The sequence below is a fragment of the Amphiura filiformis genome, chromosome 2 (genome assembly GCF_039555335.1).
Source record: "Amphiura filiformis chromosome 2, Afil_fr2py, whole genome shotgun sequence".
Lineage (NCBI taxonomy): Eukaryota > Metazoa > Echinodermata > Ophiuroidea > Amphilepidida > Amphiuridae > Amphiura > Amphiura filiformis.
The window spans coordinates 60,660,565-60,683,288 of NC_092629.1; the positions used below are offsets into that span (position 1 = coordinate 60,660,565).

At 35.6% G+C, this 22,724-nt stretch overlaps 1 protein-coding gene across 1 annotated transcript; it reads right to left on the reverse strand.

The window, feature by feature from the left end:
* Positions 1-1,351: 1,351 nt before the first annotated feature.
* On the reverse strand, positions 1,352-22,081 carry LOC140136462 (macrophage migration inhibitory factor-like). Its single transcript, XM_072158188.1, has 3 exons — positions 21,971-22,081; positions 4,256-4,425; positions 1,352-3,443 (listed from the first exon to the last, which is right to left on the reverse strand). The coding sequence occupies exons 1-3, from the start codon at positions 22,079-22,081 to the stop codon at positions 3,368-3,370; spliced, it is 357 nt and encodes a 118-aa protein (XP_072014289.1). The 3' UTR covers positions 1,352-3,367.
* Positions 22,082-22,724: the final 643 nt, after the last annotated feature.

Consider the following 22,724-nt stretch of genomic DNA (forward strand, 5'->3'; position numbering starts at 1 on the left):
ATTTTTCAAACTGTATACTTAATTTTGATACACCCTGTATTATTACTTGGCGTAGTGCACGTTAGAATATGACCGTTGCTATAGGTCAACTGGATCACGCTTTCTTTGTTACGAGCCACTGATCGAAATGATCACAACACAAAGCCTATGGTATATCATAATTCGGAACAGATGTATGAGCCCAGGCTTGAACCAGTAACCAATGGTTACTAACGTGCACTACGGCATCGAATATTAGACGTTCGCTTTTCGTATCTCTTTCCTTGTTGGAAAGGTATAACGTTGAGGAGATAGGAACATGTACCGAACATCCGGGACCTACTCTGCCAATTTGGCTGAGTAACGGTACATGAACACGGTCTTTTGTGCCTATGTAAATTAGTCATTGTGTAAAGCTATGTTTATACCCATGGGTTACTCATCATCAGACTGAATCATTGTCGTTAACTGCACAAGTTATGTGTGTAATTCTAGAGAACAGCGAATCATGCGCATGCTCAGCAGGCAAATACGACGGTGATATAGTACACTGATCATGCGTGCGATTCAGGTTTCTGCAAAAGCGATTGAGTAATAAATGCATCTTTAGAAATGACTGGCGATTGTGTGTTCTCAAGTGGGTTTTATCATGTTAATTAGTGACCTGAGGCTGACACACATTTGTATTGGTTCGATCAAGCATTGAAATGTTTTCATTTTTTGTACTGGGTCGTTCAAGCATTCCCAACAAATTTTTCAATGTAAGTGCCTCTGGCCCAAGTGGAAGTAAAAACGGATATTATGGCCAGAGTTCTAGAGCTATCGAATATGGAGAAAAACAACAATGAAAGCACAATCAGTTGCAGTATAATTCGAGACCGAATTAAACTTAAGACTAATTTGCGTATGACATCCTGTCAACCAGGCCAAAAATGCAATACTGCTCAGGTCAGCAACCAATCATGACGCGCCTTTGCACTGACGTCAGACGCAAACTTTTTGATTCAGTCTCGAAGTATTTTGTTTTTGATGAACACAGAACACCTCATTCTAGTAAGAGTATTTTGCCACACCTGCATGGGGTTCCCAAAACTTTAAGATGATTTATTTCAAGCGGATTACAGGTTCCAGGTTCCATTGTTTGTCAAGTATTGACACTCATACATTTATCTGATCACACGAACATGAGTTGGTTGAGTAGACTTACGATATTAGAAAGTTAACAGCCTATTCAGTGATCCCAGCGATGGGTAAAAAGTTAAAATTGTTTATAAATTGCCTAAGAATGAAGGAAAGACATTAGAATTGGCAAAACAAATTAACAAAAAAAAAACGAGGAAAACAATGGTATTGACAAAGTTGAAGCCCCATTGAAACAGGCACATGTAGTTGATTTCTTTACAGATCCATGTAAAATGTCTCATTTTGTCTTTAATATACGGCATTCAGGCTAGCATGCAGCACAACTAACAAAGGTGTCGAAATCTGAATTTTGATGATTTTTACGATCCTCCGGATAAGCAAATCACTGAATATGCCTTTAATTATGCTTTTACAATTTAAAATAGAGTTTGAAGGTGTATTATATTAATCATAGTAAGTGTATCTTAAAGTTTTTAGTAATACTGTTGCAGAAATGGTATGTTAAGTTAATATCTGTTTTGCCTGGTAACAAACAAACAGACGTTTTAGTAAAGTTTGGGTTTGAGATTCACTACCTATACAACATCAGCTCCATCAATGCAATCTTGGTTGAAATAAGTCATCAATCTATAGTTTTTATATCCGTTATATTTCGCATCGCATATTATTAAAGTTTACATTCTACGTGTCATCTGAGTATTATTTTTGTATGCAGGATTGGGCGCTATCGTTAGCCTATATGGCACATTCTCCGATATAGAGTTCAAAATGCCAAATCTGTGTCGCCCATAGTTTCAAGTCGTATTCAGACTTGTTTCGTCAAAAAGAAATAACTTTCATTAATATAACTTATACTTAGGAGTTGCTTTCTAAAATGTGTGGGGCTAGAGGTTGTAACATGCCTAGAAAGTGTAAAACAATAAAGCTTATTATGCATATCCATTGTTTTCCTCCATGTCGCCAGCCAAGGTGCGTTCCGTATAATGTGTTCCTGCTCGCTAAACATGCGCGCATATAACTGCCTGATCAGGAAGTACTGCCGAATCAGGCAGTATGTTGCCGAGTCAGGCAGTATGGTATCACACAATGCAATGCTCTATTTCAAATAGAGCATCTTTTAATATACCGTTATTTCTTGGTTTAGAGTAAAGAAGTAGGTAAAATATATAAAATTATCAATGAATGTACAATTAGTAGTAATTTTTCATCAGTTTTAATTAAAATAAAGTTAATTTGCATATTTAAATCAATTTTTTTAAAAACCATTAGAAATTGTTCTGTTATTTAAATTATTTTTCTCCCGGTGGAATTTTTTTTCGCCCGGTGAAAAATTGTCAACTTACATGTAGCTCATGTGTGTCAAAGTAAAATTTCCCCCGATCTTTTATAAAATCACCATGAACAATTTAGTCCTTAGTCTGTCGAATTCGGAAGGGTTACCAAAGCCTGTGTTGCCTAACTCGGCAACATGCTGTCTGATTCGGCAGTACTTCCTGATCAGGCAGTCGGACCGGACTGTATAATGGATTATAGGTACTTTTCATTAGCTGGTATCATGCCCTAATTATAAAGTATAAAACATCACAACACAGGTTATTAAATTTTTCCAACTGGTCTTTGAGCCTATGTCGCCAATAATGTTCACAGGTACGTTACCATATTTCTAATGGATGGCAATCTGTGAAAATAATTGGCTAGATGAATGTTCTCATATGTGATGGATCAAGCAAGCTCCATAGTTATATTATATATGTGGTACATATGACAATGGTTTCAAAGTAAACAAAATCAGGTATGTTAATGGCAAAAAGTCCTTACGTTCATGTCGTCACAGATACGTTACCTAAATTCTACTCCCCTCAGAAAAACGCTGTGATAAGTGAAGCTAAATACCATACCAGACTTTAGTACATTGGGTGATGACTTATCAAGTATGGGTATTAAGTTGATAAGTTTTTATACTTGCACGATTAATACAAAGGTGGGAAAGGGCTTCACAGATAGGTTACCACAGATACGTTACCCCCAATACGTACAAGTAATATTGCTCAAAAATGAAGTATTGTTGAAAAATCACCCATGCATTGTTTTGTGTTCTGAAACTATTAAAGTTTACGATTCTGAATGATTTTCATGAACAGATGAATTCTTCGTGGTTGGCATTTTGTCATTCTTGAGACCAACTTGAACACTTTATCAGAGAATGGGCCATATGAATCCTGAAATGTAGCAATCCCCACCGTAACTATTTCTTAAATGCGAATGTTGTTCCGTCATTTCCAACATTTTCCCGTGGAAGGTCTTCAAAAACGATATGCATTCTGAAAATATAGAAATGAAATGAACTAGTGTTATGCATAGTAGAGAGTCATTTATGCATGTATGCAATGTCATTGTGTTTGGAAACACCTTAAGGGGTCTCATAGCGACCTTTTCAGGAAAGCTCCTGTTGAAAGGTAAACGTGATCTGCACCAACTATAAATTGTGCCATGGGTCACATATGCCTTATGTTAATTTGTTTACGAACCTTTATATTTGCAAATTTTGATTGTTAGCTAAATAAATACCAGCTACCTTAGGCCATAATTGTTCACATTTTGGCCCACTTTAGCCTTAAAATTGCACAATATTGCGCACTTCTCCCGGTGAAGTAATCTCAGTACGCCCGAAGAACAGGGGTAGAGAGTTTGTTTTGCGCAGATGCGAGAACCAAGTTTACTTCACCCAATCTTTGCTGCGCCTATCCCGAATTCTGAGGTTTGGTTTTAGTGTTTAGGGTTAGAGTAGTTTTAAACTCTAACCCTAACCCTAGCCTTAAAAGGTTTGACTAAAGGTTACGGATATGGTAGGGGTTAGTGTTAGTGTTAGTGTTAGTGTTAGTGTTAGTGTTAGGGATATCAAAATTTTGTGAACATAAAGGTAACACCCAAATTTGTTTACGAGAATCTCTGCAAGCATCAATTCGTGGATTCTCGCCAACATTCTATATAATATATTATATAATATCTATATAATTATTGCAACAAAAGCAATTCAAATTTGTGGACTCAATAACCAGTTAGCTTGTGATAGTCCATGTGGTAGTAATGGGTAGTGTCATAATTTGAGGAACATTAATAATTATATTCTTACCTATTTTTAGCCACTCCAATAGAGCCTAACAATTCTGTCAATTTCTCAGTGTAGCCTTTGTTTTCGTACTTGCCAATTTTCCCGATGGTTTTGGCAAAGACAAGGGCGCATGGCTCTTGTGTCCCACCAAATGACATCATCTGACCTGGCAGTACATTGGCACAAGTATACTACAGAGAAAATATAAATATGTACTCATTTATGATATTATCTTAATTGTCTCAATTAAAACAAGGTCTAAAAAACTGCTCTCGCTGCCCGGTCTCGCTGGCCTATAGGATGCAGTTACTTTATTCAAATCAACTAAATTCAAATTGATTTGGTTTTATCTCACTTCACAGGATACATACATTATATTACATACACAATTTGATAATTAGAAGATGTGGATGCCAACAAAATGAAAACGAATTCATACGAATATTCACTTGCTTCAAGTTATTACCATGATATACTGTCTGTTCAATTAGCTTAGTTTCTTGTATTTTTAAGATATTTGAAAAAAAATGGTCAAAGTCATCAAAGAAAAGTGTTAGCACAGCCTTAGACCCAACGTGATTTATACTTTTCAAATTCCAAAGTTCAATTTGAAACCCCATTTCTTTTCAATTTTGGTCTTTTCCCGCGATATTTTAATATAAAAAGCCGTACCATAAACTTTTTTAATCAATCCATTCAGTGTAATGGGGATGGATGTCATAATAATTAGATGCGCTGATATAGTATTTATTCGACCATCCGCATCAGGACGTATTGTCCAGCAAAATAGCTAGGCTTATATTGGCCAGTAATTCGTGTTGAAACCCCACTGTTGAAACATTACGTTACACGTTATTATAAAAAGGTGAAGATGAACTAAGGCTTTAATAAATATATAAATACATTCCTTGCGTATTTATTTATTTATTCATTTATTTATTTATTTATTTATTTATTTATTTATTTATTTATTTATTTATTTATTTATTTATTTATTTATTTATTTATTTATTTATTCTGATGGGTGGGTAAGCAAACAAACGATATTTTTGGGGAGGAATGATGGTATTAAACAAAACTCAATTTACATTGTATCGATGAAACCAGATGAAATAAGAACGAAATCCATAATTTTAATGTTATCTTTAGGAAAAAAATAATGCCCGGATCACTTATTTCGTTCAACAAAAACCGGTGGACCATCATCACCTTTAGAACCTATCCAATAACCGGAACGGTATAATAATTGAAATGGCAGGACAGATTGGTGGACGGATTCGACTATAGGGTCTATGCCCTAAGTTGAGAATGGACCGTCCCACTCGATTTGTGAACAGGTCGCGAACCCTTCTGGTTATCCCAAGTAACTGCCTAAAATGAGGCAAAATTGAAAAGAAATGGTGTTTTAAATTGAACTTTGGAATTAGAAAAGTATAAATCACGTTGGGTCTAAGGCTGTGCTAATACCTTTCTTTGATGAATTTGACCACAATTTTTTATTTTTGTAAATATCTTAAAAATACAAGAATCTAAGCTAATTGAACAGACAGTAATAACTTGAAGCAAGTGAATATTCGTATTCGTTTTCGTAAGTTATGTAAATGTCTGACTTCCAGTTAAATGGGTACGTGCTCATTTAGACAAAAGAAGTATCTAAATTTCACGGTCCAAAATTCACGAGAAATTGCACGGCTTCATTTACTTGTGTGTACTTACGCCTAGGCGTAACTTGCGCACGAAAATAGTCTGGCATCGAAATATACTAGTCAGTGCATACTAGTCATGCTAGTCAGTGTTGCCAAACTGTTTTAGGTATATGCCCTACTTGTGCGTGTTATCATGCAAAAATTGATCATTATGATATGGTTATCTACAGAGATAAGACGAAGAATGAATTTCGCCCAAACAGCTTAAAACTCGCGTGTGCGGTAATAATATGCAACAAAAAAGAATTGCATTCACGCGAAAATATTGGTTATCTGATAATTGCTTTTAGGTAAACTTGCAGACTCGTATCTATTTTAGATATATTTACAATCAATAGCTAATCAATAGCTAAGCTAACGATTTGCACAAGAATGTTTTGCAATGCATAGGAGACAGACTGTGGACCTGTTGATTTTCATCAATGGAAGAGATGGGAAGGAATGCCAGAAAGAAAAGAGGAACAAATACTACCGTAGGGAATACTTGACAAGTAACATAATTTGTGTGTTTGAAGAAGATGATAGAAGGGTGGAAGTTGGGTAAGGAATATAGTAGGAAAAGGGTGTTACCAATTTCTTGTATCCTCATCCACGTCCAGTTCAGTTTATATCACTCATACATAAATTAGCCATTTATCATTTTTACCATCAGCCTCTCCGTGTGATAGTTTTTACCATCACAGTGCTGCGCCGTAGTGCGCCTGCGCCAAGCAGTGCGCTGACTCTTAGACTCGCCGATTTAGTTATGGGGTGGACACCAAAATGTTAAGTATGTCACGTCAAAACATGGTGTTATGTTGAAAAAAAAATGTATTCCCTAGCTTACATAGTATTTTTGAGCAACAGAATTTATGTATGTATGAGTGATATAAAACCAATATTAACTGTCTTAAATTCGTGTAATGGTCGAAATATAATCACTCGGTGAAAGATGTATTGTTCCATTCCACTCGCCGTTCCGGCTCGTGGAATGGAACAATCCATCTTTCACCTTGTGATTATATTTAGACCATCACACTCATAGACAGTTAATTAGAGTCACGCGGTAGCCGTGACCAGCAAGTTTAAAAAAAGACTGATAAAGAAGACTAATAACACTTGACTTCTATTGTTCGATGTTATTTTTCGCTGGGAGCAAAATGTGTCTAAAACCATGCTAAATATTATTTACAGTCCCGGGTGTAATATCTTGACAACTCATTAATTCAAAAAGGGCCACCAACCCTACAGTCAATCATTGTTCGTAATAAACAAATATTTTTGCTTCCATTTCACGCGGTATTTCATAGCGAAAATTAGTGGAAAATAATGCTGATCCAGAATTTTTGGACAAGGCTACAGCACTCGCGGGCAATCACCTACACACTACTTTTTCAGATTTACTTCCAATTATACCCTAGCATTTTCTGAGATACCCTACATACAAATTCTGAACCCCATTCGCCAAAAAATCAAGTTTTTCGCAAATCTTTTGTTCTTTCCGGACGATGTATCCATTCATATAATAAATGCTGTACTTCGACACAGCAATTTACATCAGAGTCCCGTGGCTCAATGGTTACGGAGATTGACTCCGGATACGCGGATCCGAGTTCGAAATCCGATGACCAACTGATTTTTTCAATATTTTATTAAACAATAATTTTATTGTCATTAATCAAGGATAACACAATTTTAATCATCCAGTGCTATTATGATATCATTTTTTTTTATCAAAGCAAGATGTTTGATTCGCAGGGATATTATTTATTATAATAAGGGCCTATTAAAAATTAAAAAACCTATGTATAGTGTAGCCGCTAGCAGAACAAATAATAAAAGAAATCTTTTTATTTCTTTCTTTCTTTATTTAAATCTGAATAACACAAGAAACTAGATCAGGGTACCAATATTTTTCTCATTTAAATTAAGTTATGTCCTACCACGGGGCGATTCGCATGATAATAGGTCAATAAAAGATGTGATATGTATGAATGGTTGTTGAATCGATCTGGAGACCTGCCCCTCTGTCATCTTCAGCTATCGTAGAACTGTATTCCAACATGACTGTCATTTCAATTGTTATACCGTTCCGGTTGGTTTATTGCATACACTCTATAGGTGTGAAAATTATTGTTCCACTAGTATGGAAGGCCAGCAGGGACAAAAACGTATCCAAAAAGAGACAACCAAATATGGAAGGCCATTAAAGTCATACATAATAAAGACAAATTAGCAAAGCGGCAAAAATACCCAAATGCCTATTGAAAGGAGGGACTGTCCCCACCACAGACACACGGAACCCCCGATAGAGAGCAGGACTTGAAGAATGAGGGAAATTAAAACCACAAACCGCGAAAGACCGCCAACAACCGCCGCTCAATAGGGATGTCAAACTAGATTGCCCCATATGGTTACAAAGAACCACAAACCGCGAATTTTTGATATCCTCCTAAATTGCCCCGCGGGGCTACAAAGAAGTTATCCTACAAGCTTAAGCTATAAATTACCCCCCTAGAGATCAGGGCTTGAAGAATGATGGAAATTAAAACCACAAATCACGAAAGACCGCCAACAACCGCCGCTCAATAGGGATGTCTAACTATATTGCCCCGCAGGGCTACAAAGAACCACAAGCCGCGAAATATAGATATCCAACCAGTTTAAAAGACAAATTTGCCACCGATAGAGGCCAGGGCCTGAAAAATTAGAGAAATTAAAACCACAAACCGCGAAAGAACGCCAACAACCGCCGCTCACTAATTAGGATATCCAACTAGATTGGCCCGCAGGGCTACAAAGAACCACAACCGCGAAATTTGGATATCCAACAAATTAAAACCACAAACTGCGAAGACCACCAACAACCGCCGCTCAATAGAGACATCCAGCTAGATTGCCCCGCAGGGCTTCAAAACCACACACCGCGAAGTATAGTTATCCAACAAGCTTAAACTATAAATTAACCCCGATAGAGGGTAGGGCATGAAGAATGAGGGAAATCAAATCCACAAACCGCGAAAGACCGCCAACAACCGCCGCTTAATAGCGAAATCCAACTAGATCTATAAATCTAAATAACTATCAACCGCGAAATTTGGATATCCAACTAGATTGCGCAGCAGGGCTACAAAGAACCACACACCGCGAAGAATAGTTATCCAACAAGCTTAAACTATAAATTAGCCCATGAAGAATGAGGGAAATTAAAACTACAAACCGCGAAAGACAGCCAACAACCGCCGCTTAATAGGAAATCCAACTACATTGCCACGCAGGGCTACAAAGAACTATCAACCGCGAAATTTGGATATCCAACTAGATTGCCCCGCAGGGCTACAAAAACCACAATCATTAAAACATAATTATCTTGCTAAGTCGTGGCACGCCCATTTCTCAGTTTCAATTTGAAGTAAATCGGACTGACTCTGTGTCTCGCTGGCATCGTTAACAACATTGGGTATGCGTTCTTCATATTTACATTTTCTTAGTTGCCTTGAATAATTAAAGTATATTAAAATGTACATGTATCCCTATTAACATTACAGTCACGCGGTAGCTGTGACCAGCAAGTTTTAAAAATAAACGGCTGATAAAGTTTTATTAAATTATTTACTGTCATAAATCAAGGATAACATAATCTATTTTTCGTTTTATTCGTTTTATGGAGTACTTCGTAACCCGATGACTTTCCAAGCTTAGAGCTGCTTGGCTACATTCATAAAAAGAAAGAAAATCCACCAAAAAACGTTGACAACGTAAAGAAAGCAGCAAGTTTAAAAAGCCCCACCTCGGCTCACACTTTTGAATATCAACAGCAAATCGGTGTTTTTAACGTTTAAACAATAGCATCATTGCCATTACTTGTTATTCGTTTAATTCAATCATTGATCATGAACTTAATAATTATTATAAAACAAAACATATATAGGATATTGGCCAAGAAAAACATAATAACCTTTCTGATCGTTCCAGAATGCTAACAACTTAATATCGCATCGGCACATTAAAGATACATAACACTTCTGGAAATGTTTTAAGTTGATAGTTATGACAAAGTTTAAATCAGTATCTTTTACAAATGGGACCAAGTTTCTAAAAGTGAGCCGAGGTGGGGCTTTTTAAACTTGCTGCTTTCTTTACGTTGTCAACGTTTTTTTGGTGGATATCTGTATACTATCAACCGAAGCTCGGTGCTCCCCAATATATGTGTATATTAATAATGCTTTTATTTGCAGGTATGCAAGGAGGGGCGTGGCGGGATTGAAAATGCTTTATTCACGGTTGAGTTTACGAATTAGGGAATAACTGTATATTATTTGTAATTCATTATTTTTCATTCATTGACCAGAGGCTGAAAAAGATTGTAAATTGCGAAGTAGGAGAGAGAAGAGAGTAGGGGTGAGAGGAAGAGATGATCGGGTGGAGGGGATGCGATAGGAGAGGAGAGGAGCTAGACGAGGAGAGAAGAGGAGCGGAGTAGAGGAAGGAGGAATTAAGTTTATTTCTATTTTAAATGTTTATTTTTGCGAAGCTGATTTTTGTCAGTCATTGATCATACTGATATCTAAAAATGGAAAGACTAGAAAGAGCAGAACACGAGAGCAGAGAGAAGGGACCAGGGAGGGAGAGGGGAGACTGATTCGGAGGTTGAGGAGTAAGCGAACTATGGAGATATACATGATACGAGGCCCGTAGCCAGGATTTATTGGAGTGCGACGGGCTCATAAGCGGACCTTTTGTGATTTAAAGTCTCATTTCCATTTTTACTCAAAAAAGTGGACCTAATGTATTCATTCGGATTAGCATTTTGTCACATTAATGTGAACCAATTTAACAACATCAAAGACGAGAGGGGCGCTAGACCACTAAAAACATCGATGTTCCATAATCTTGTCTTATCCAGCCTTTATTGACACAGGCTATTGAAATAAGCTGATTGGTACTTCAAACTTAACAATGAATTCAAGTTATAATCCCTTACGTTTTCGTTTCTGAAAATAGACTTACGAAAACTGAAAAGATAAAAAGACCGTAGGAAAGTATAGAGGGTATTCATTACTACGTCATTGATGTGATTGCTCATGCATAAAATTCCTCCACATAGGTTGTTTAGCTTAATCGGGAGAGTGACCTCTTGAAATGATGATCACAGTTATCTTTGAGTTATTACAGTGAGGCCCACGTACAATGTTCCACACAAAGTGAACAATGCTATAACTTGGAGGACAAACAAACCAACACCGCCAAATTCGACTGACATGTGTACAACGTGGGAAGCTATGGGGAAATTGAACACTTGTTGTCTGATCATGCATGTGTTTATGGTTCGGGTAGCGGTTACTTAGCAACTCTCGTTCCGCTTGGGTTTATTGCATACACTCTATACTATTAAGGGCTGGGGTATGAACGTTTGGACAGTATTTATTTTGGGACATTAGAGCACATCAGACATATCGAATTGCATTCTGAATACGAAGAATGTCATTCTGATATCAAATAATTTTGATTTTTTGAAATTCGCAATTTAATACACATTTTATGGCAAATCATTAAAAATTGATATTTTTGATATTTAACAGTACTTGAAGTAAACTTTATAAATCTGATGATTTATACTTAAAGTGTATGTAGGTGGGATGAAAAGCCGACGATCAATTGAAAATTTTGACCTTTCGTATTGAAGATATGGATTTTTTTTCCCAAAACACCAAAAAAATTAGGTCTTTTTGGGAAACAAATCCATATCTTCAATATGAAAGGTCAAAATTTTCAATTGACCGTCGGCTTTTCCTCCCTGCTACATACACTTTAAGAATATATCATTAGATTTATATAATTTACTTCGAGGACTGTTATATATCAAAATTTGAAAAATATCAAATTTTTATAATTTGTCATAAAATTTGTATTATATTGTGATTTTAAAAAATGAAAATTATTTGATATCAAAAGACATGCTTCGTATTCAGAATGCAATTCGATAGGTCTGAGGTGCTCTCATGTCCCACAAAAAATACTGTCGAAACGCAATAAACGCTCATTTTGGATCCTTAAAGGATAAAACAAAATTATCATAGGTACAAAGGTGTACCCCATGAATCAATGTTGTAGCTTACCGTCGTTTTATCTTTTCAGTTTCTGTTTCCGTATCCGTATCAGTTTTTTTTTTTCATTGTTATTCTGAAGTGGTAGTCTCCCAGGTGTGACCAATCTTTTATTCTAGCCTTTTGTTAGTTACTGAAAATTTGAAGCTCGTGAATTTCAGTTTTCGTTTTGGTAAGTTATATTCATTTTTGACATAAAACCTTGAGATGGGCGGTTGGGTGCTAATCTAGACAAAAGAAGAGTCTAAATTTTACGGTCCTAAATTCGCGGTAAATTGTACGGCTTCAATTGACTTGTGTTTGGTGTATATGCACTTACACCTAGACGTAAGTAGCTCGTAAAAATGGTCTTGCATTGAAATATATATTACCCATGTTGCCAAGTTATAAGCAAAAGTCTTTCATATTGGCGATGAAACGAGCGTCTAAAATAGTCAAATATCTCCCAATGAGGCGCGTACAAATGGTGATTTGGTAATCATGTTCTATATTGAAATGCAATACAAAAGAATTGCATTGGAGCAAAGATAATGTATTCTATTCATTCGTACCAATGGCAAGCTAATCTGATAATTGGTTGGGTCTACATGCAAGACTCGGGTTTATTTTAAATGTTTATTTTTGCAGAGCTTATTTTCAGTCATAGATCATACTGATAAATATCGCAAGGGAGGGGGAGGGAGGGAGGGAGATACTTGAGACTGAACAAGTGAGAGTGGGAGTGGGTGAGGAAGAAAGAGAGGAGAGGAGAGACGGAAAGACTAGAAAGAGAAGAACTCGAGAGGAGAGAGTAGGGACCGGGGAGGAGTGGGGAGACTGATCATGGGGGTGCTGAATCCCTGCGTTTTCGTATCTGAACAATAGACTTACGGAAACTGAAAAGATAAAAAGACCCTTAGAGTAAATAAAATACAGTTTACAACCTAAAATAAAGGCGTGGGGCAAGGGAAAAGAAAACGGATACGTAACTCTATTTCCTACTTTAAACACATATTTACTACAGTAGTGATTAAGCATCATTTGTTGAGCTCGAAGTCCAACGTCTATTGGAATATCACAGCGAGTATAAAAGCTATGATTTTAGTACTTGCTCTGTGTTTCAATTACTTATTCTTTTCCAAATATCTGAATTTGCAACCCGGTACAAGTTTTAAAAACGGGGGAACATACATTTTTATAAAAAAGAAATCCTACCATCTATCCAAACCCGTTGTGTTATTCCAATGCACATTTTGCTTCACCGGGCAGCCATGGTTTGGTCGTATTTGGAAGATTGGTGTCATAAAACCGTAATAGGTACAAATTTAGTACTTTCTGTCAATCAAGTATGGCTTATTCTCTACATGTCAATCTTATTAACAACAGGCACCTACTTCTATTGAAATAAGCTGATTGGTACTTCAAACTTAACAATGAATTCAAGGAACAGATCAACTCACATAATCCCTTGTGTTTTCGTTTCTGAACAATAGAGCTCCCGAAACAGAAAAGATAAAACGACAGATGGTCTCAGCATAATGTGAAATTTCTATAGAATTACGATTCAGACGACTGTCCATCTCTTCATGGGACTGGCCATCTTACAACTCGCTGTGCTGAACTCTGCACCAAGACGGGGATTTGCATGGCTGAATGATCAAGAATCGATACACATTGGAGTGAATGTTCACTTGGTGAGGATTTTAAACTGCACTCAACCACATGGGTTTTTCCATTAGAATCAACTTTTGTGACAAGCATAGGCTTACTTTGTGACTTTTGAAAAGGGCAGTTTTATCTTCAATTTGAGCTCATTCAGTCCTGAAGTCATGGACATCTTCCATTTTAATTTTTGAGAGGGGGACTTATTTCTTGTGCTGTGTTTAAATTTGAAAGTACATTTGATTCGATTTTTGTTTTTAATTTTTAACCAAGCTACAACTCCATGAAAGTACACACCTGCAGCTGACACCTGGTTCACTATTGTGTTTTACAAAATGTTAATCAGGGACCTTCTGTTTATAAGTCTGATGCTCTACCAATTGAGCTAACTGGGATTACATATACTGCGCCAATAAAGTATCCTTACAGTTGGAAAAATAATCACAATTTTAAAACTGAACAATATTGGGGTAAATTTGTTTTTTAAAAAGATGCACTAGCTAATCCTACACATTATGACACCACATTAAATCCAATGTGACCTCAAGAAGTAAAGTTACAAGCATTTGAATAGACGAAGGTCCAGTTTTAAAAGTGACAAACTGGCCTATACAAGGTGCAAAAAGATTCCAACAAGCGAAACAAAGAGACAACACAGTTTCTCCAATGAAGCGTTATTTAAAGCAGTTTTTATTTCAGTTTTTACTTCTCTGTACTTTTCAAAGCTTTCATTTTATTTGTCAGTTCTTTTGTTTCAATTTTCTTTTGTTCCTTTTGTTTTAAATTAAAGCCAAACGCATAAATTAGCCATTCACCACACTCAAACCAGATGTCTAGTCTGTGAAGTTTTGAATAGGCTAGTGCATCTATTTAAAAAACAAATTTACCCCAATATTGTTCAGTTCGGAAATTGTGATTAATTTTCCAACTGTAAGGATACTTTATTGGCGCAGTATAGTTGGATAAGTGTTTGAAGTTAATATAAGCTATATTTTCATGACTAAACCTAAAGTGCATCTTTTTAGGGATATTGATCAAATTTACTGTCAATATTGATAACATTTGCTATAAATGTTGATTTAAAAAAAAGAATAAAAAAAGAAATAATATAAAATAAAATTCTTATTGTTGATTTAATTCCAAAGCAATATATTGTCATTACATGTATTATAATTACATACCTAGTAGGGTATAAGCATTATCATTATTATCATCATCATTATTATTATCATTATCATTATTATTCATTAGGCCTATTATTATTATTATTATTATTATTATTATTATTATTATTATTATTATTATTATTATTATTATTATTATTATTATTATTATTATTATTTGATATTATTATAAGTTTATCTAATGGGGCTTTGTCACTCTTTAATGCGCCTTAGTAGTAAAAAGAAAATAATTATAAACATGATCATTTCCATGACTTGAACAACAGTTTATACCATCGTTGGTCCAAACCACCGTGCGACGACATTGGAACAACCTCCACGTAACAACCGTCATTTTACGACTGACTGGCTACGTTGGTGCAACGTTGGCATACCGACTATCATTTTAAGGTTGGCACAACAACGTTGGCCCATCCTCGGCGTACCGACCGTCATTTTAAGGTTGGCTTGCTCTGTTGGCTCGACGTTGGCATATCGACCATCATTTAAGGTTGGCACAACAACGTTGGCCCAACGTTGGCATACCGACCGTCATTTTAAGGTTGGCTAGCTACGTTGGCTCGACGTTGGCATACCGACCATCATTTTAGGTTGGCAAAACAACGTTGGCCCAACGTTGTCATGCCGACCGTCATTTTAAATTTGGCTGGCTACGTTGGCTTGACGTTGGCATACAGACCATAATATAAGGTTGGCATAACAACGTTGACCCAACGTTGGCCTGACGTTCCCATACCAACCATGACTAAAGGTTGGCATGTCAATGTTGGTCCAACGTTGGCTTGGCGTCGGCTTACCGACCGTGACCATGCCGACCATTGCCAACGTTGGGCCAACGTTGTCTTGCTATCTGGGTTAATTAGAAAATAAATTGGTTGGATCAAAGTTGGTTGGATGGTGTTATTTAGGGTAGATTTTCATTTTAAATAATTATAGAGTCATTTAATTGAATTGAATTGTAATTATTTACTTAGCTTGATGAAAGAATACGGCACAGCGTCATCATCCCTATATCTTCGTGTCAGAAATTGGCATGATAGTCATTACGCTTCCACCATGCGCTTTACCACTAGACCAACCAAGTTAACACTGACTGTCAACACCAATTAGGATTGGGTGTCAAAAGTCAATTGAATCTAGTTGGCTTTGCTAATATACTAGTGGCTTGGGATTTCAAGTTCTCAACAACTTCTGAATGACATGTGTTTGGTCCATTACTCTACTATAAATAAATATGATCCTGAGGTGACCTATTGCCGTTGTAATTGGCATTGGATACTTTCCATGACCAGGGTGCAAGCACTATGGACCACAATGTCCTCATCCCAATGGCATATTTCAATAACCTCAATGAAACAATCATATTGCAAAATTTGACCTCAAAGTTGCAGAGTATGAGTTTTTGTACTCAAATTTTCATAGAACTGTGCCCTGATAGAAAGATTTTGAACAAAATGTGCATTACCCTTATTATATTTCAAAATACTACAAAGTCATGTACTATACCTTCAAATAAAGTATTCAAACAACAAACATGACATCATTATAATTAATTTATAATTAGCTTCAGGAAACCTCAGCAAGTATTAAATTGTATTAAATTTCAAACTTTTGATTATTTTTATATTATTATAAAATGTGGTTCCATAATTTTATAAAATTCTTTGTTTTACCAAATATTTAGAAAAGGTAATCGGTAGAGTAGGATTTTGTCATAAAAACAAAGGATAAATTCAGGACAATTTGTTTCAGAAGTATCTTCCATCTTCATTAACTGTTGTTTAGGCAATCATTTTACTGAGCCTGACACATTCTGAAGATCGAGGAAGGAATAGTTTTCCAAGTTCTTTTCCTGGTGTTGTCACTTTAAAACATTGATTATGTGTACGCATGATCATTCCGAATTTCGGGAAAAAGGGGTTATTTTTAAACTATGTTTAAACAATATGGTTGTTTTTGACAACGGTGTACTCGAAATTAAAAAATAGGGTATATTTTTTAAATCATGAGAATCTTGAAATATACATTGTGGGATAACTGTATCATATCAACCACATGATGCATCCAATTGGGTGTATATTATTTTGTATATGCTTTTCTGTTTTCCCCATATATTAAAAGGATGGACAACGGAGGTCTCCTCGGAAATGAAAAAAGAAATGGAAAAAGAAAATGAATGAATCAGAACAGGTGTTTTATGTTCTTGAAATGTTAAAAAGGGTGCTTTTGTAAAAGTGTACTTGAAATGAAAAAATAGGGGTATTTTTTAAGCCTAACTAGTATACCTGTTTTTGTGTAAAATAGGGGTAACAAATGCTGAAAATGTTCTTGAAACTGCACAAGATAGAGGGTATTTTTGACTTTGGGAATGATCATGCGTTACGCCTTTGAATAGGAAGTGTACAACACCGGGGTTCTTTTCATCCCCATCTTTGAATTCTGATCTCTTGGGCTATAAATGTCATAGAACACAGACTTTCTACCTGCCAGGCAATCATATCTGCTGCAGTCATGATAGGCCCTATAATGCAGGGTCTGTGATGACAATCATGTGATTTGTACTCTGGTTTACTTAGCACATCATGACATACCATGTAGCCTATTATCTGGGCAGGATTTGGCATAGTTGGTCTGCAGCTTGCACCTTTGAGTTCAGTTTGAACTCCATGACTCTTCAAAATTAAACTATTTAGACTACATTCTGTTTGTAGTAAACCTTAAACATGATGCACTTGTGTAGGTAATGCAGAAAGTGAGACTAGTTTGGGTTACTCTTTTACATAACTAAATATAGTACAAGAATGCAGCCTAAGTTCAGGGCTAAGGTCAAGAGTAGCAACTTGCTCTTGGTAATTGAGATGATAATTGTATTGACAGGCTAGACTGACCTTGATGACCCCATCAATGCAATGGGACCAAACTATTCCTTCTGCTTGTCAACTACTGAATTTATGAATTGCAGGAAGTCAATGTAAAGTTGCAATTCAGATTTGTTGCCAATATGCACTGCTGGCACGTCATGGTAGGGCGAATCCAATAGTTCTTCAACAGCCAGGCATGGCGAGTTTGTTCGAGATAGGCCGATCGACTCACGCTAAGCACAGTTGCTCTAGTTTATTTTATATTCTTTACTTTTCCTCATACCTTCGTAGCATTTCGAGATTATGTCCATTACAGACTCCGGGTGACAGTGGTATAGGCATACCACAATATACTGCCGAAGCTACATGGTTCAGCTATGGTGCGGTTATCGCTCTAGTTTTTAATGCAATTCACTAACTAATGTGCGATCTATAGAAGCTTTGATATGTCCAATACTGAAATGTGTTGTATTCAGACATCTTTATTATTGTGTTTAGCTGCCAGAAATTATAAATAGCACAAAAGTAGGTTTGGTAAAAAATATGCGTTACCTCCGAATACATGTTAAAAGCTGTGTCATTTACACAAACTGAAAGAATGGTAAATAATATTTAAGCAATAGGTGCAGGATAATACACTCGTTAATACTACCAAGTTTCAATAGCCTGCTTTTAAATATTTCTGAGATATTAACAAAATAAGTAAGTATTCGTAGTTAACTTTCGGTAGCCGAATGTAGCCTTCAAATATAATTTGACATCATAGTATTGTGAAACACCGCCATTCATGTCAATGCCAATATCGGTACATATAAGAAGGCCCGTACGTTCGCTATCAAATCATATGTCAATGAAAGTTGCGAATTCACATACATGCCTGTCATGCAAAACTGAATACGGCTTAATTATTGAAAAATATGTACTGAAATAGACGACAGTCCGCGCATTTGAAAGAAAAATTAGGAAGATTAGGAGGAATAAATACTTGAATTTTTTAGTTTAGCTGTCATCTGTGCTTCATTTTAAACGTTTACGGACGTCGCGACCTTCCGGTTTCTGAGTAATCTGTGTCCAAATTGATGTATTCGAACTTAGATAACTTTTAACGTTTTCGCTAAGATTACCTACGAATACCATGGGCAAAGACGATTGATTTCATTGTCTCATGATCCTAGACAACACCGTGACGGACCCTGATATAGAGCTAATTGTAGTTGCCCTCAAAACAAAAGGCCACAAGATGTAACTGACTCCAAGATTGACTTCACAAGTCTGTAATAACAATTTAAAGAGATTTGTGTGCAATCAAGCAAATTCAAATCACTTAACCCTAAAGCTCCCGGATTGCTCAAATCGATCCCGGTGATCGATGGAGCAGTTATGAGACTTTCTGACCGTGTTTTGAACTCTTAATAGTAATATACAGCCGTCCAAACTAAATATCATATCAGATATAAGTCTGCTATAACCATAAAATGTAACTGAGTCAATTTGGGTGTATGGAGAGGTCTACTAACCTGGAATACCTGTTGGCTCAAACTCCATATCTTTATATAGGATAGCCAGGGACCTAGTGACTTGACTTTACTGGTTTTAAGGTCATCAGATTGGTTTAGAATGACTTCTAGATTAAAATATAAATACCAGTGTACTCTTTGGACAACAAATAAGCATTCAGAAGAAGCACTTTGCCTCTGTAGGGCCAGGGAGATGAGTCGAAGTTGATATCCTGTGATAGAAATATTGGATTTTCATACAAAATGGGCAACATTGTGTTATTTTTAACTTTTCCAGTATAGATGTATGGTTTTTTGTGATAATAAGCATTCATAAGTATTAAATTATCAATAACAATCACTATAATGCCTTTTTTTACCAACTTTTTCTGGGTCTACAAGTGCATTTATTGAATGTAAACAGCCGTGACCTTGGTTGACCTCAGACCGGAAGTAGTTGGTTAAGGAGGTTCTCCAGTGCATAAATAGCTGTATTTCTTTAAATATTGGTCTAAAAAGGGTTTGATGAATCATAATACCTTGTGTGTTACATTATTTAAACAAATAAGGCCATTTGTGGTCAATAAATGCCAAAAACTAATCAAATGAGCACATTTTAACCTATTTTTGCTCATTATTGGACTAATTAATTATTTTTACCTAATTAAATGTCACAATCTTATATTTGTTTGCATGATATAATCAGTACATAACAAAAGAGCATAGATATGTGAAAAGGAACACCACCTTTGATAGTTTTGGCATTGTTTTGGCATATTTTGAGATTTTTATTTGCACCCCCCTAAAAAATTGAAATTTGAAAATTAATTAAGTTCTACCTAACGAAATGTTTTGAAATTATTTTCACGGCATCAAATTACTAATAAGTAATCTAGGATAATAAATTCTAATAAAATAACCTAAATTATAACTTGTATTTAGATTTTTAATACCTTTATTGTTATACATTCTTATTTTCTTTTATATTTTAATGTAAACTCATTAAATATTCATGAGCCTAATTTGCATATCGAGAACGAAATACCAATTTTCTTTTTTTCATTTTACTTTATGTTCTATATACTTTCCATTGATATAGTACTTGGTATCCTTATACAAAAACATAATCCTCTAATAAATGAATGGAATCAGCAGGTATAAAATCAGTAAAATACCCCCAAAATGGCCGGGAGCTTTAGGGTTAAGTGCCTTGGTTTCTTACTTCAATCCTCATTCAACCGCTTTGAACCGACATTATTAATATATGATATGGTCTCTAGTATCAATAACATAAAATAAAGAATATATTCAAAGTGCTTTATAAAATGAAGATTTGATTGCGATATCAACCAAAAGTCTAATATTGTTACCTTCATAATACTGAAATGTTACTTACGAATACAGCATAATACAAAAACTTAAAGTGGTACCCCGGACAATATTCTCCATATACGGATTCATTCAACAATTATGTATTACGTAAATTTGATGTTTAACTATTTGTATATCAAAATGAAGTGTTCAAAATCTTGTTAAAAGCATCAAAATTATTTGATTTAAGGTAATAATATTGATTCATTTGGTCATGCCATCTGAAACAAATCTGAACTCAATATAGATATTTCTAAATCGATCGTGTTACCTACGAATACCCGGGTTTCTTCACAATTATATAATTATATGAAACGTTAGATGTATGCTTATATTCCAGAAAACAGATATCCCACTCTTTCTTGTACAATATGTAAATTGATTCATACTCATTTAATAAACAAAATACAGAAACTGACCTAAACTTCATTTTCAAAAATGAATAAGATCATATTGTTTGTGTTATAAAAATTAAAACAAATATTTTCTGGTTGCGCTAGCATTTTTCCTGATACTTGTGGTCTACAATACACGAAAAAGGTATTATTCGAGCATTTGTACGTTTATGATATGAGGCTTAATAATGATATCTGCGTCTTGACTCTGGGAAACAATTTTTTTTTTAAACCTCATTTTGCATTTAGGTTATTAAGCCACCTACAGGATCTCATTTCGCATAAAGGTTTTTAAGCCACCTACAGGAAATAAATGTGGCTATAACTACGAAGAAAATTGTATCAAAATGTCCACTATAATTTTCTATACAGATGTAAGATGCCTTATCACTAAAGTAAACAAATTACACAGCTAGTCTTGGTCTTGCTAGCTTTTGTCAGGGATATTTGTCTCATAGCCCTGCTTTTATGAGCACCAATTATTATTTTGTAACAGAAAATATATTATACAGGTTTATACACACATTGCTGGGTTATTACAAGAGTCAATAAACATTCAATTAACTATAGATAAACATTCAGTATACTGACCATGACCTGCCTACCTAGCTTTGATTAACCAATCAGTTATGTGTATTGTCAGCATGTGATGGCTATAAGCCAATTGCAAACATGTTTATAAAAAAGGCTAAACATTTCCTACACTGAAGAAACTCACTGCCGAATTTAAGGGCTAATTTAGCCCTTGTCATGTGGGGCAGGATTAAATAAAGGCATACAAGCTAGGGTATGAGATATTAGGAATTATTTCCTAGCCTCTTAACTACAGGGTTGGTGGGCTACAATACCTGTTCATGACACAGGATATGTAAGGGATAAACTGTGCATATGAGATGTGGGGGCAAGTGGCATCATTTCACTGCCGTGAAAAAAATGGGATCTTAATCACATAAGTTGCTTCTTGACTACTCCCGCGTGGAATCATCACACACTTACCTGTTTAGGCCAATTACTATGCAGCCCACCCCACACGTTTGAGCATTTCCCAACAAACCCGTCTGGGAGAGACGCTTTCGGAACATTCGTGAAAATTTGTAGAATAGGCATGATGATGATGATTTATGGATTTAATTCTCTCGTATTTTCACTTTTATATCAGACTGGAATGTGATAAAAAAATATTCATGATATACAGATAATAAGATACGAGAATTCTCATTTGCCAGCCGCGTCTTCAATTATTCCGATTCAGCCAATCGAAACGAGTCATATAAAACCCATTGAATGACGTCATTCCCACACATTACATCATTCTCGCCATACACGTATATGGTTGAATCCAACCAAAAGTGTCCACGGGCCAAAAATAAAAGTCCAAAATAAAAATGTCTCCACAATTTTTTCCTTTTGCCCATTGATTGACGGCATGTTGGCCTTATAGGAACCAAAAGTGCCATCACTAATCTTGCAAAATAAATCCAGGACGTGTGATAGTAAATGTGACATCAACACCCAATGTTACCTACGAATACCACTAGGATGCTTTCACTATCGTAATACTAATCAACCTAAAACAAATGGAATATTCCCATTAACACTTTTTTCGTGTAATGTAGACCACGGGGTGTCAGGAAAATGCTAGCTCAACCAGAAAATATTTGTTTTATTTTTATAACGCGATCAATATGATCTTAGTCAATTTATGCTAGTTTATTTTTGAAAATGAAGTTTAGGTCAGTTTCTGTATTTT

Coding starts and splice junctions, on each gene's coding strand:
- LOC140136462 (XM_072158188.1), bottom strand. CDS start 22,081: ATGCCTATTCTACAAATTTTCACGAATGTTCCGAAAGCGTCTCTCCCA. Junction 4,426..21,970: donor ATAGTAATTGGCCTAAACAG/GTAAGTGTGTGA, acceptor TTTTCTCTGTAG/TATACTTGTGCCAATGTACT. Junction 3,444..4,255: donor ATTGGAGTGGCTAAAAATAG/GTAAGAATATAA, acceptor CTATATTTTCAG/AATGCATATCGTTTTTGAAG.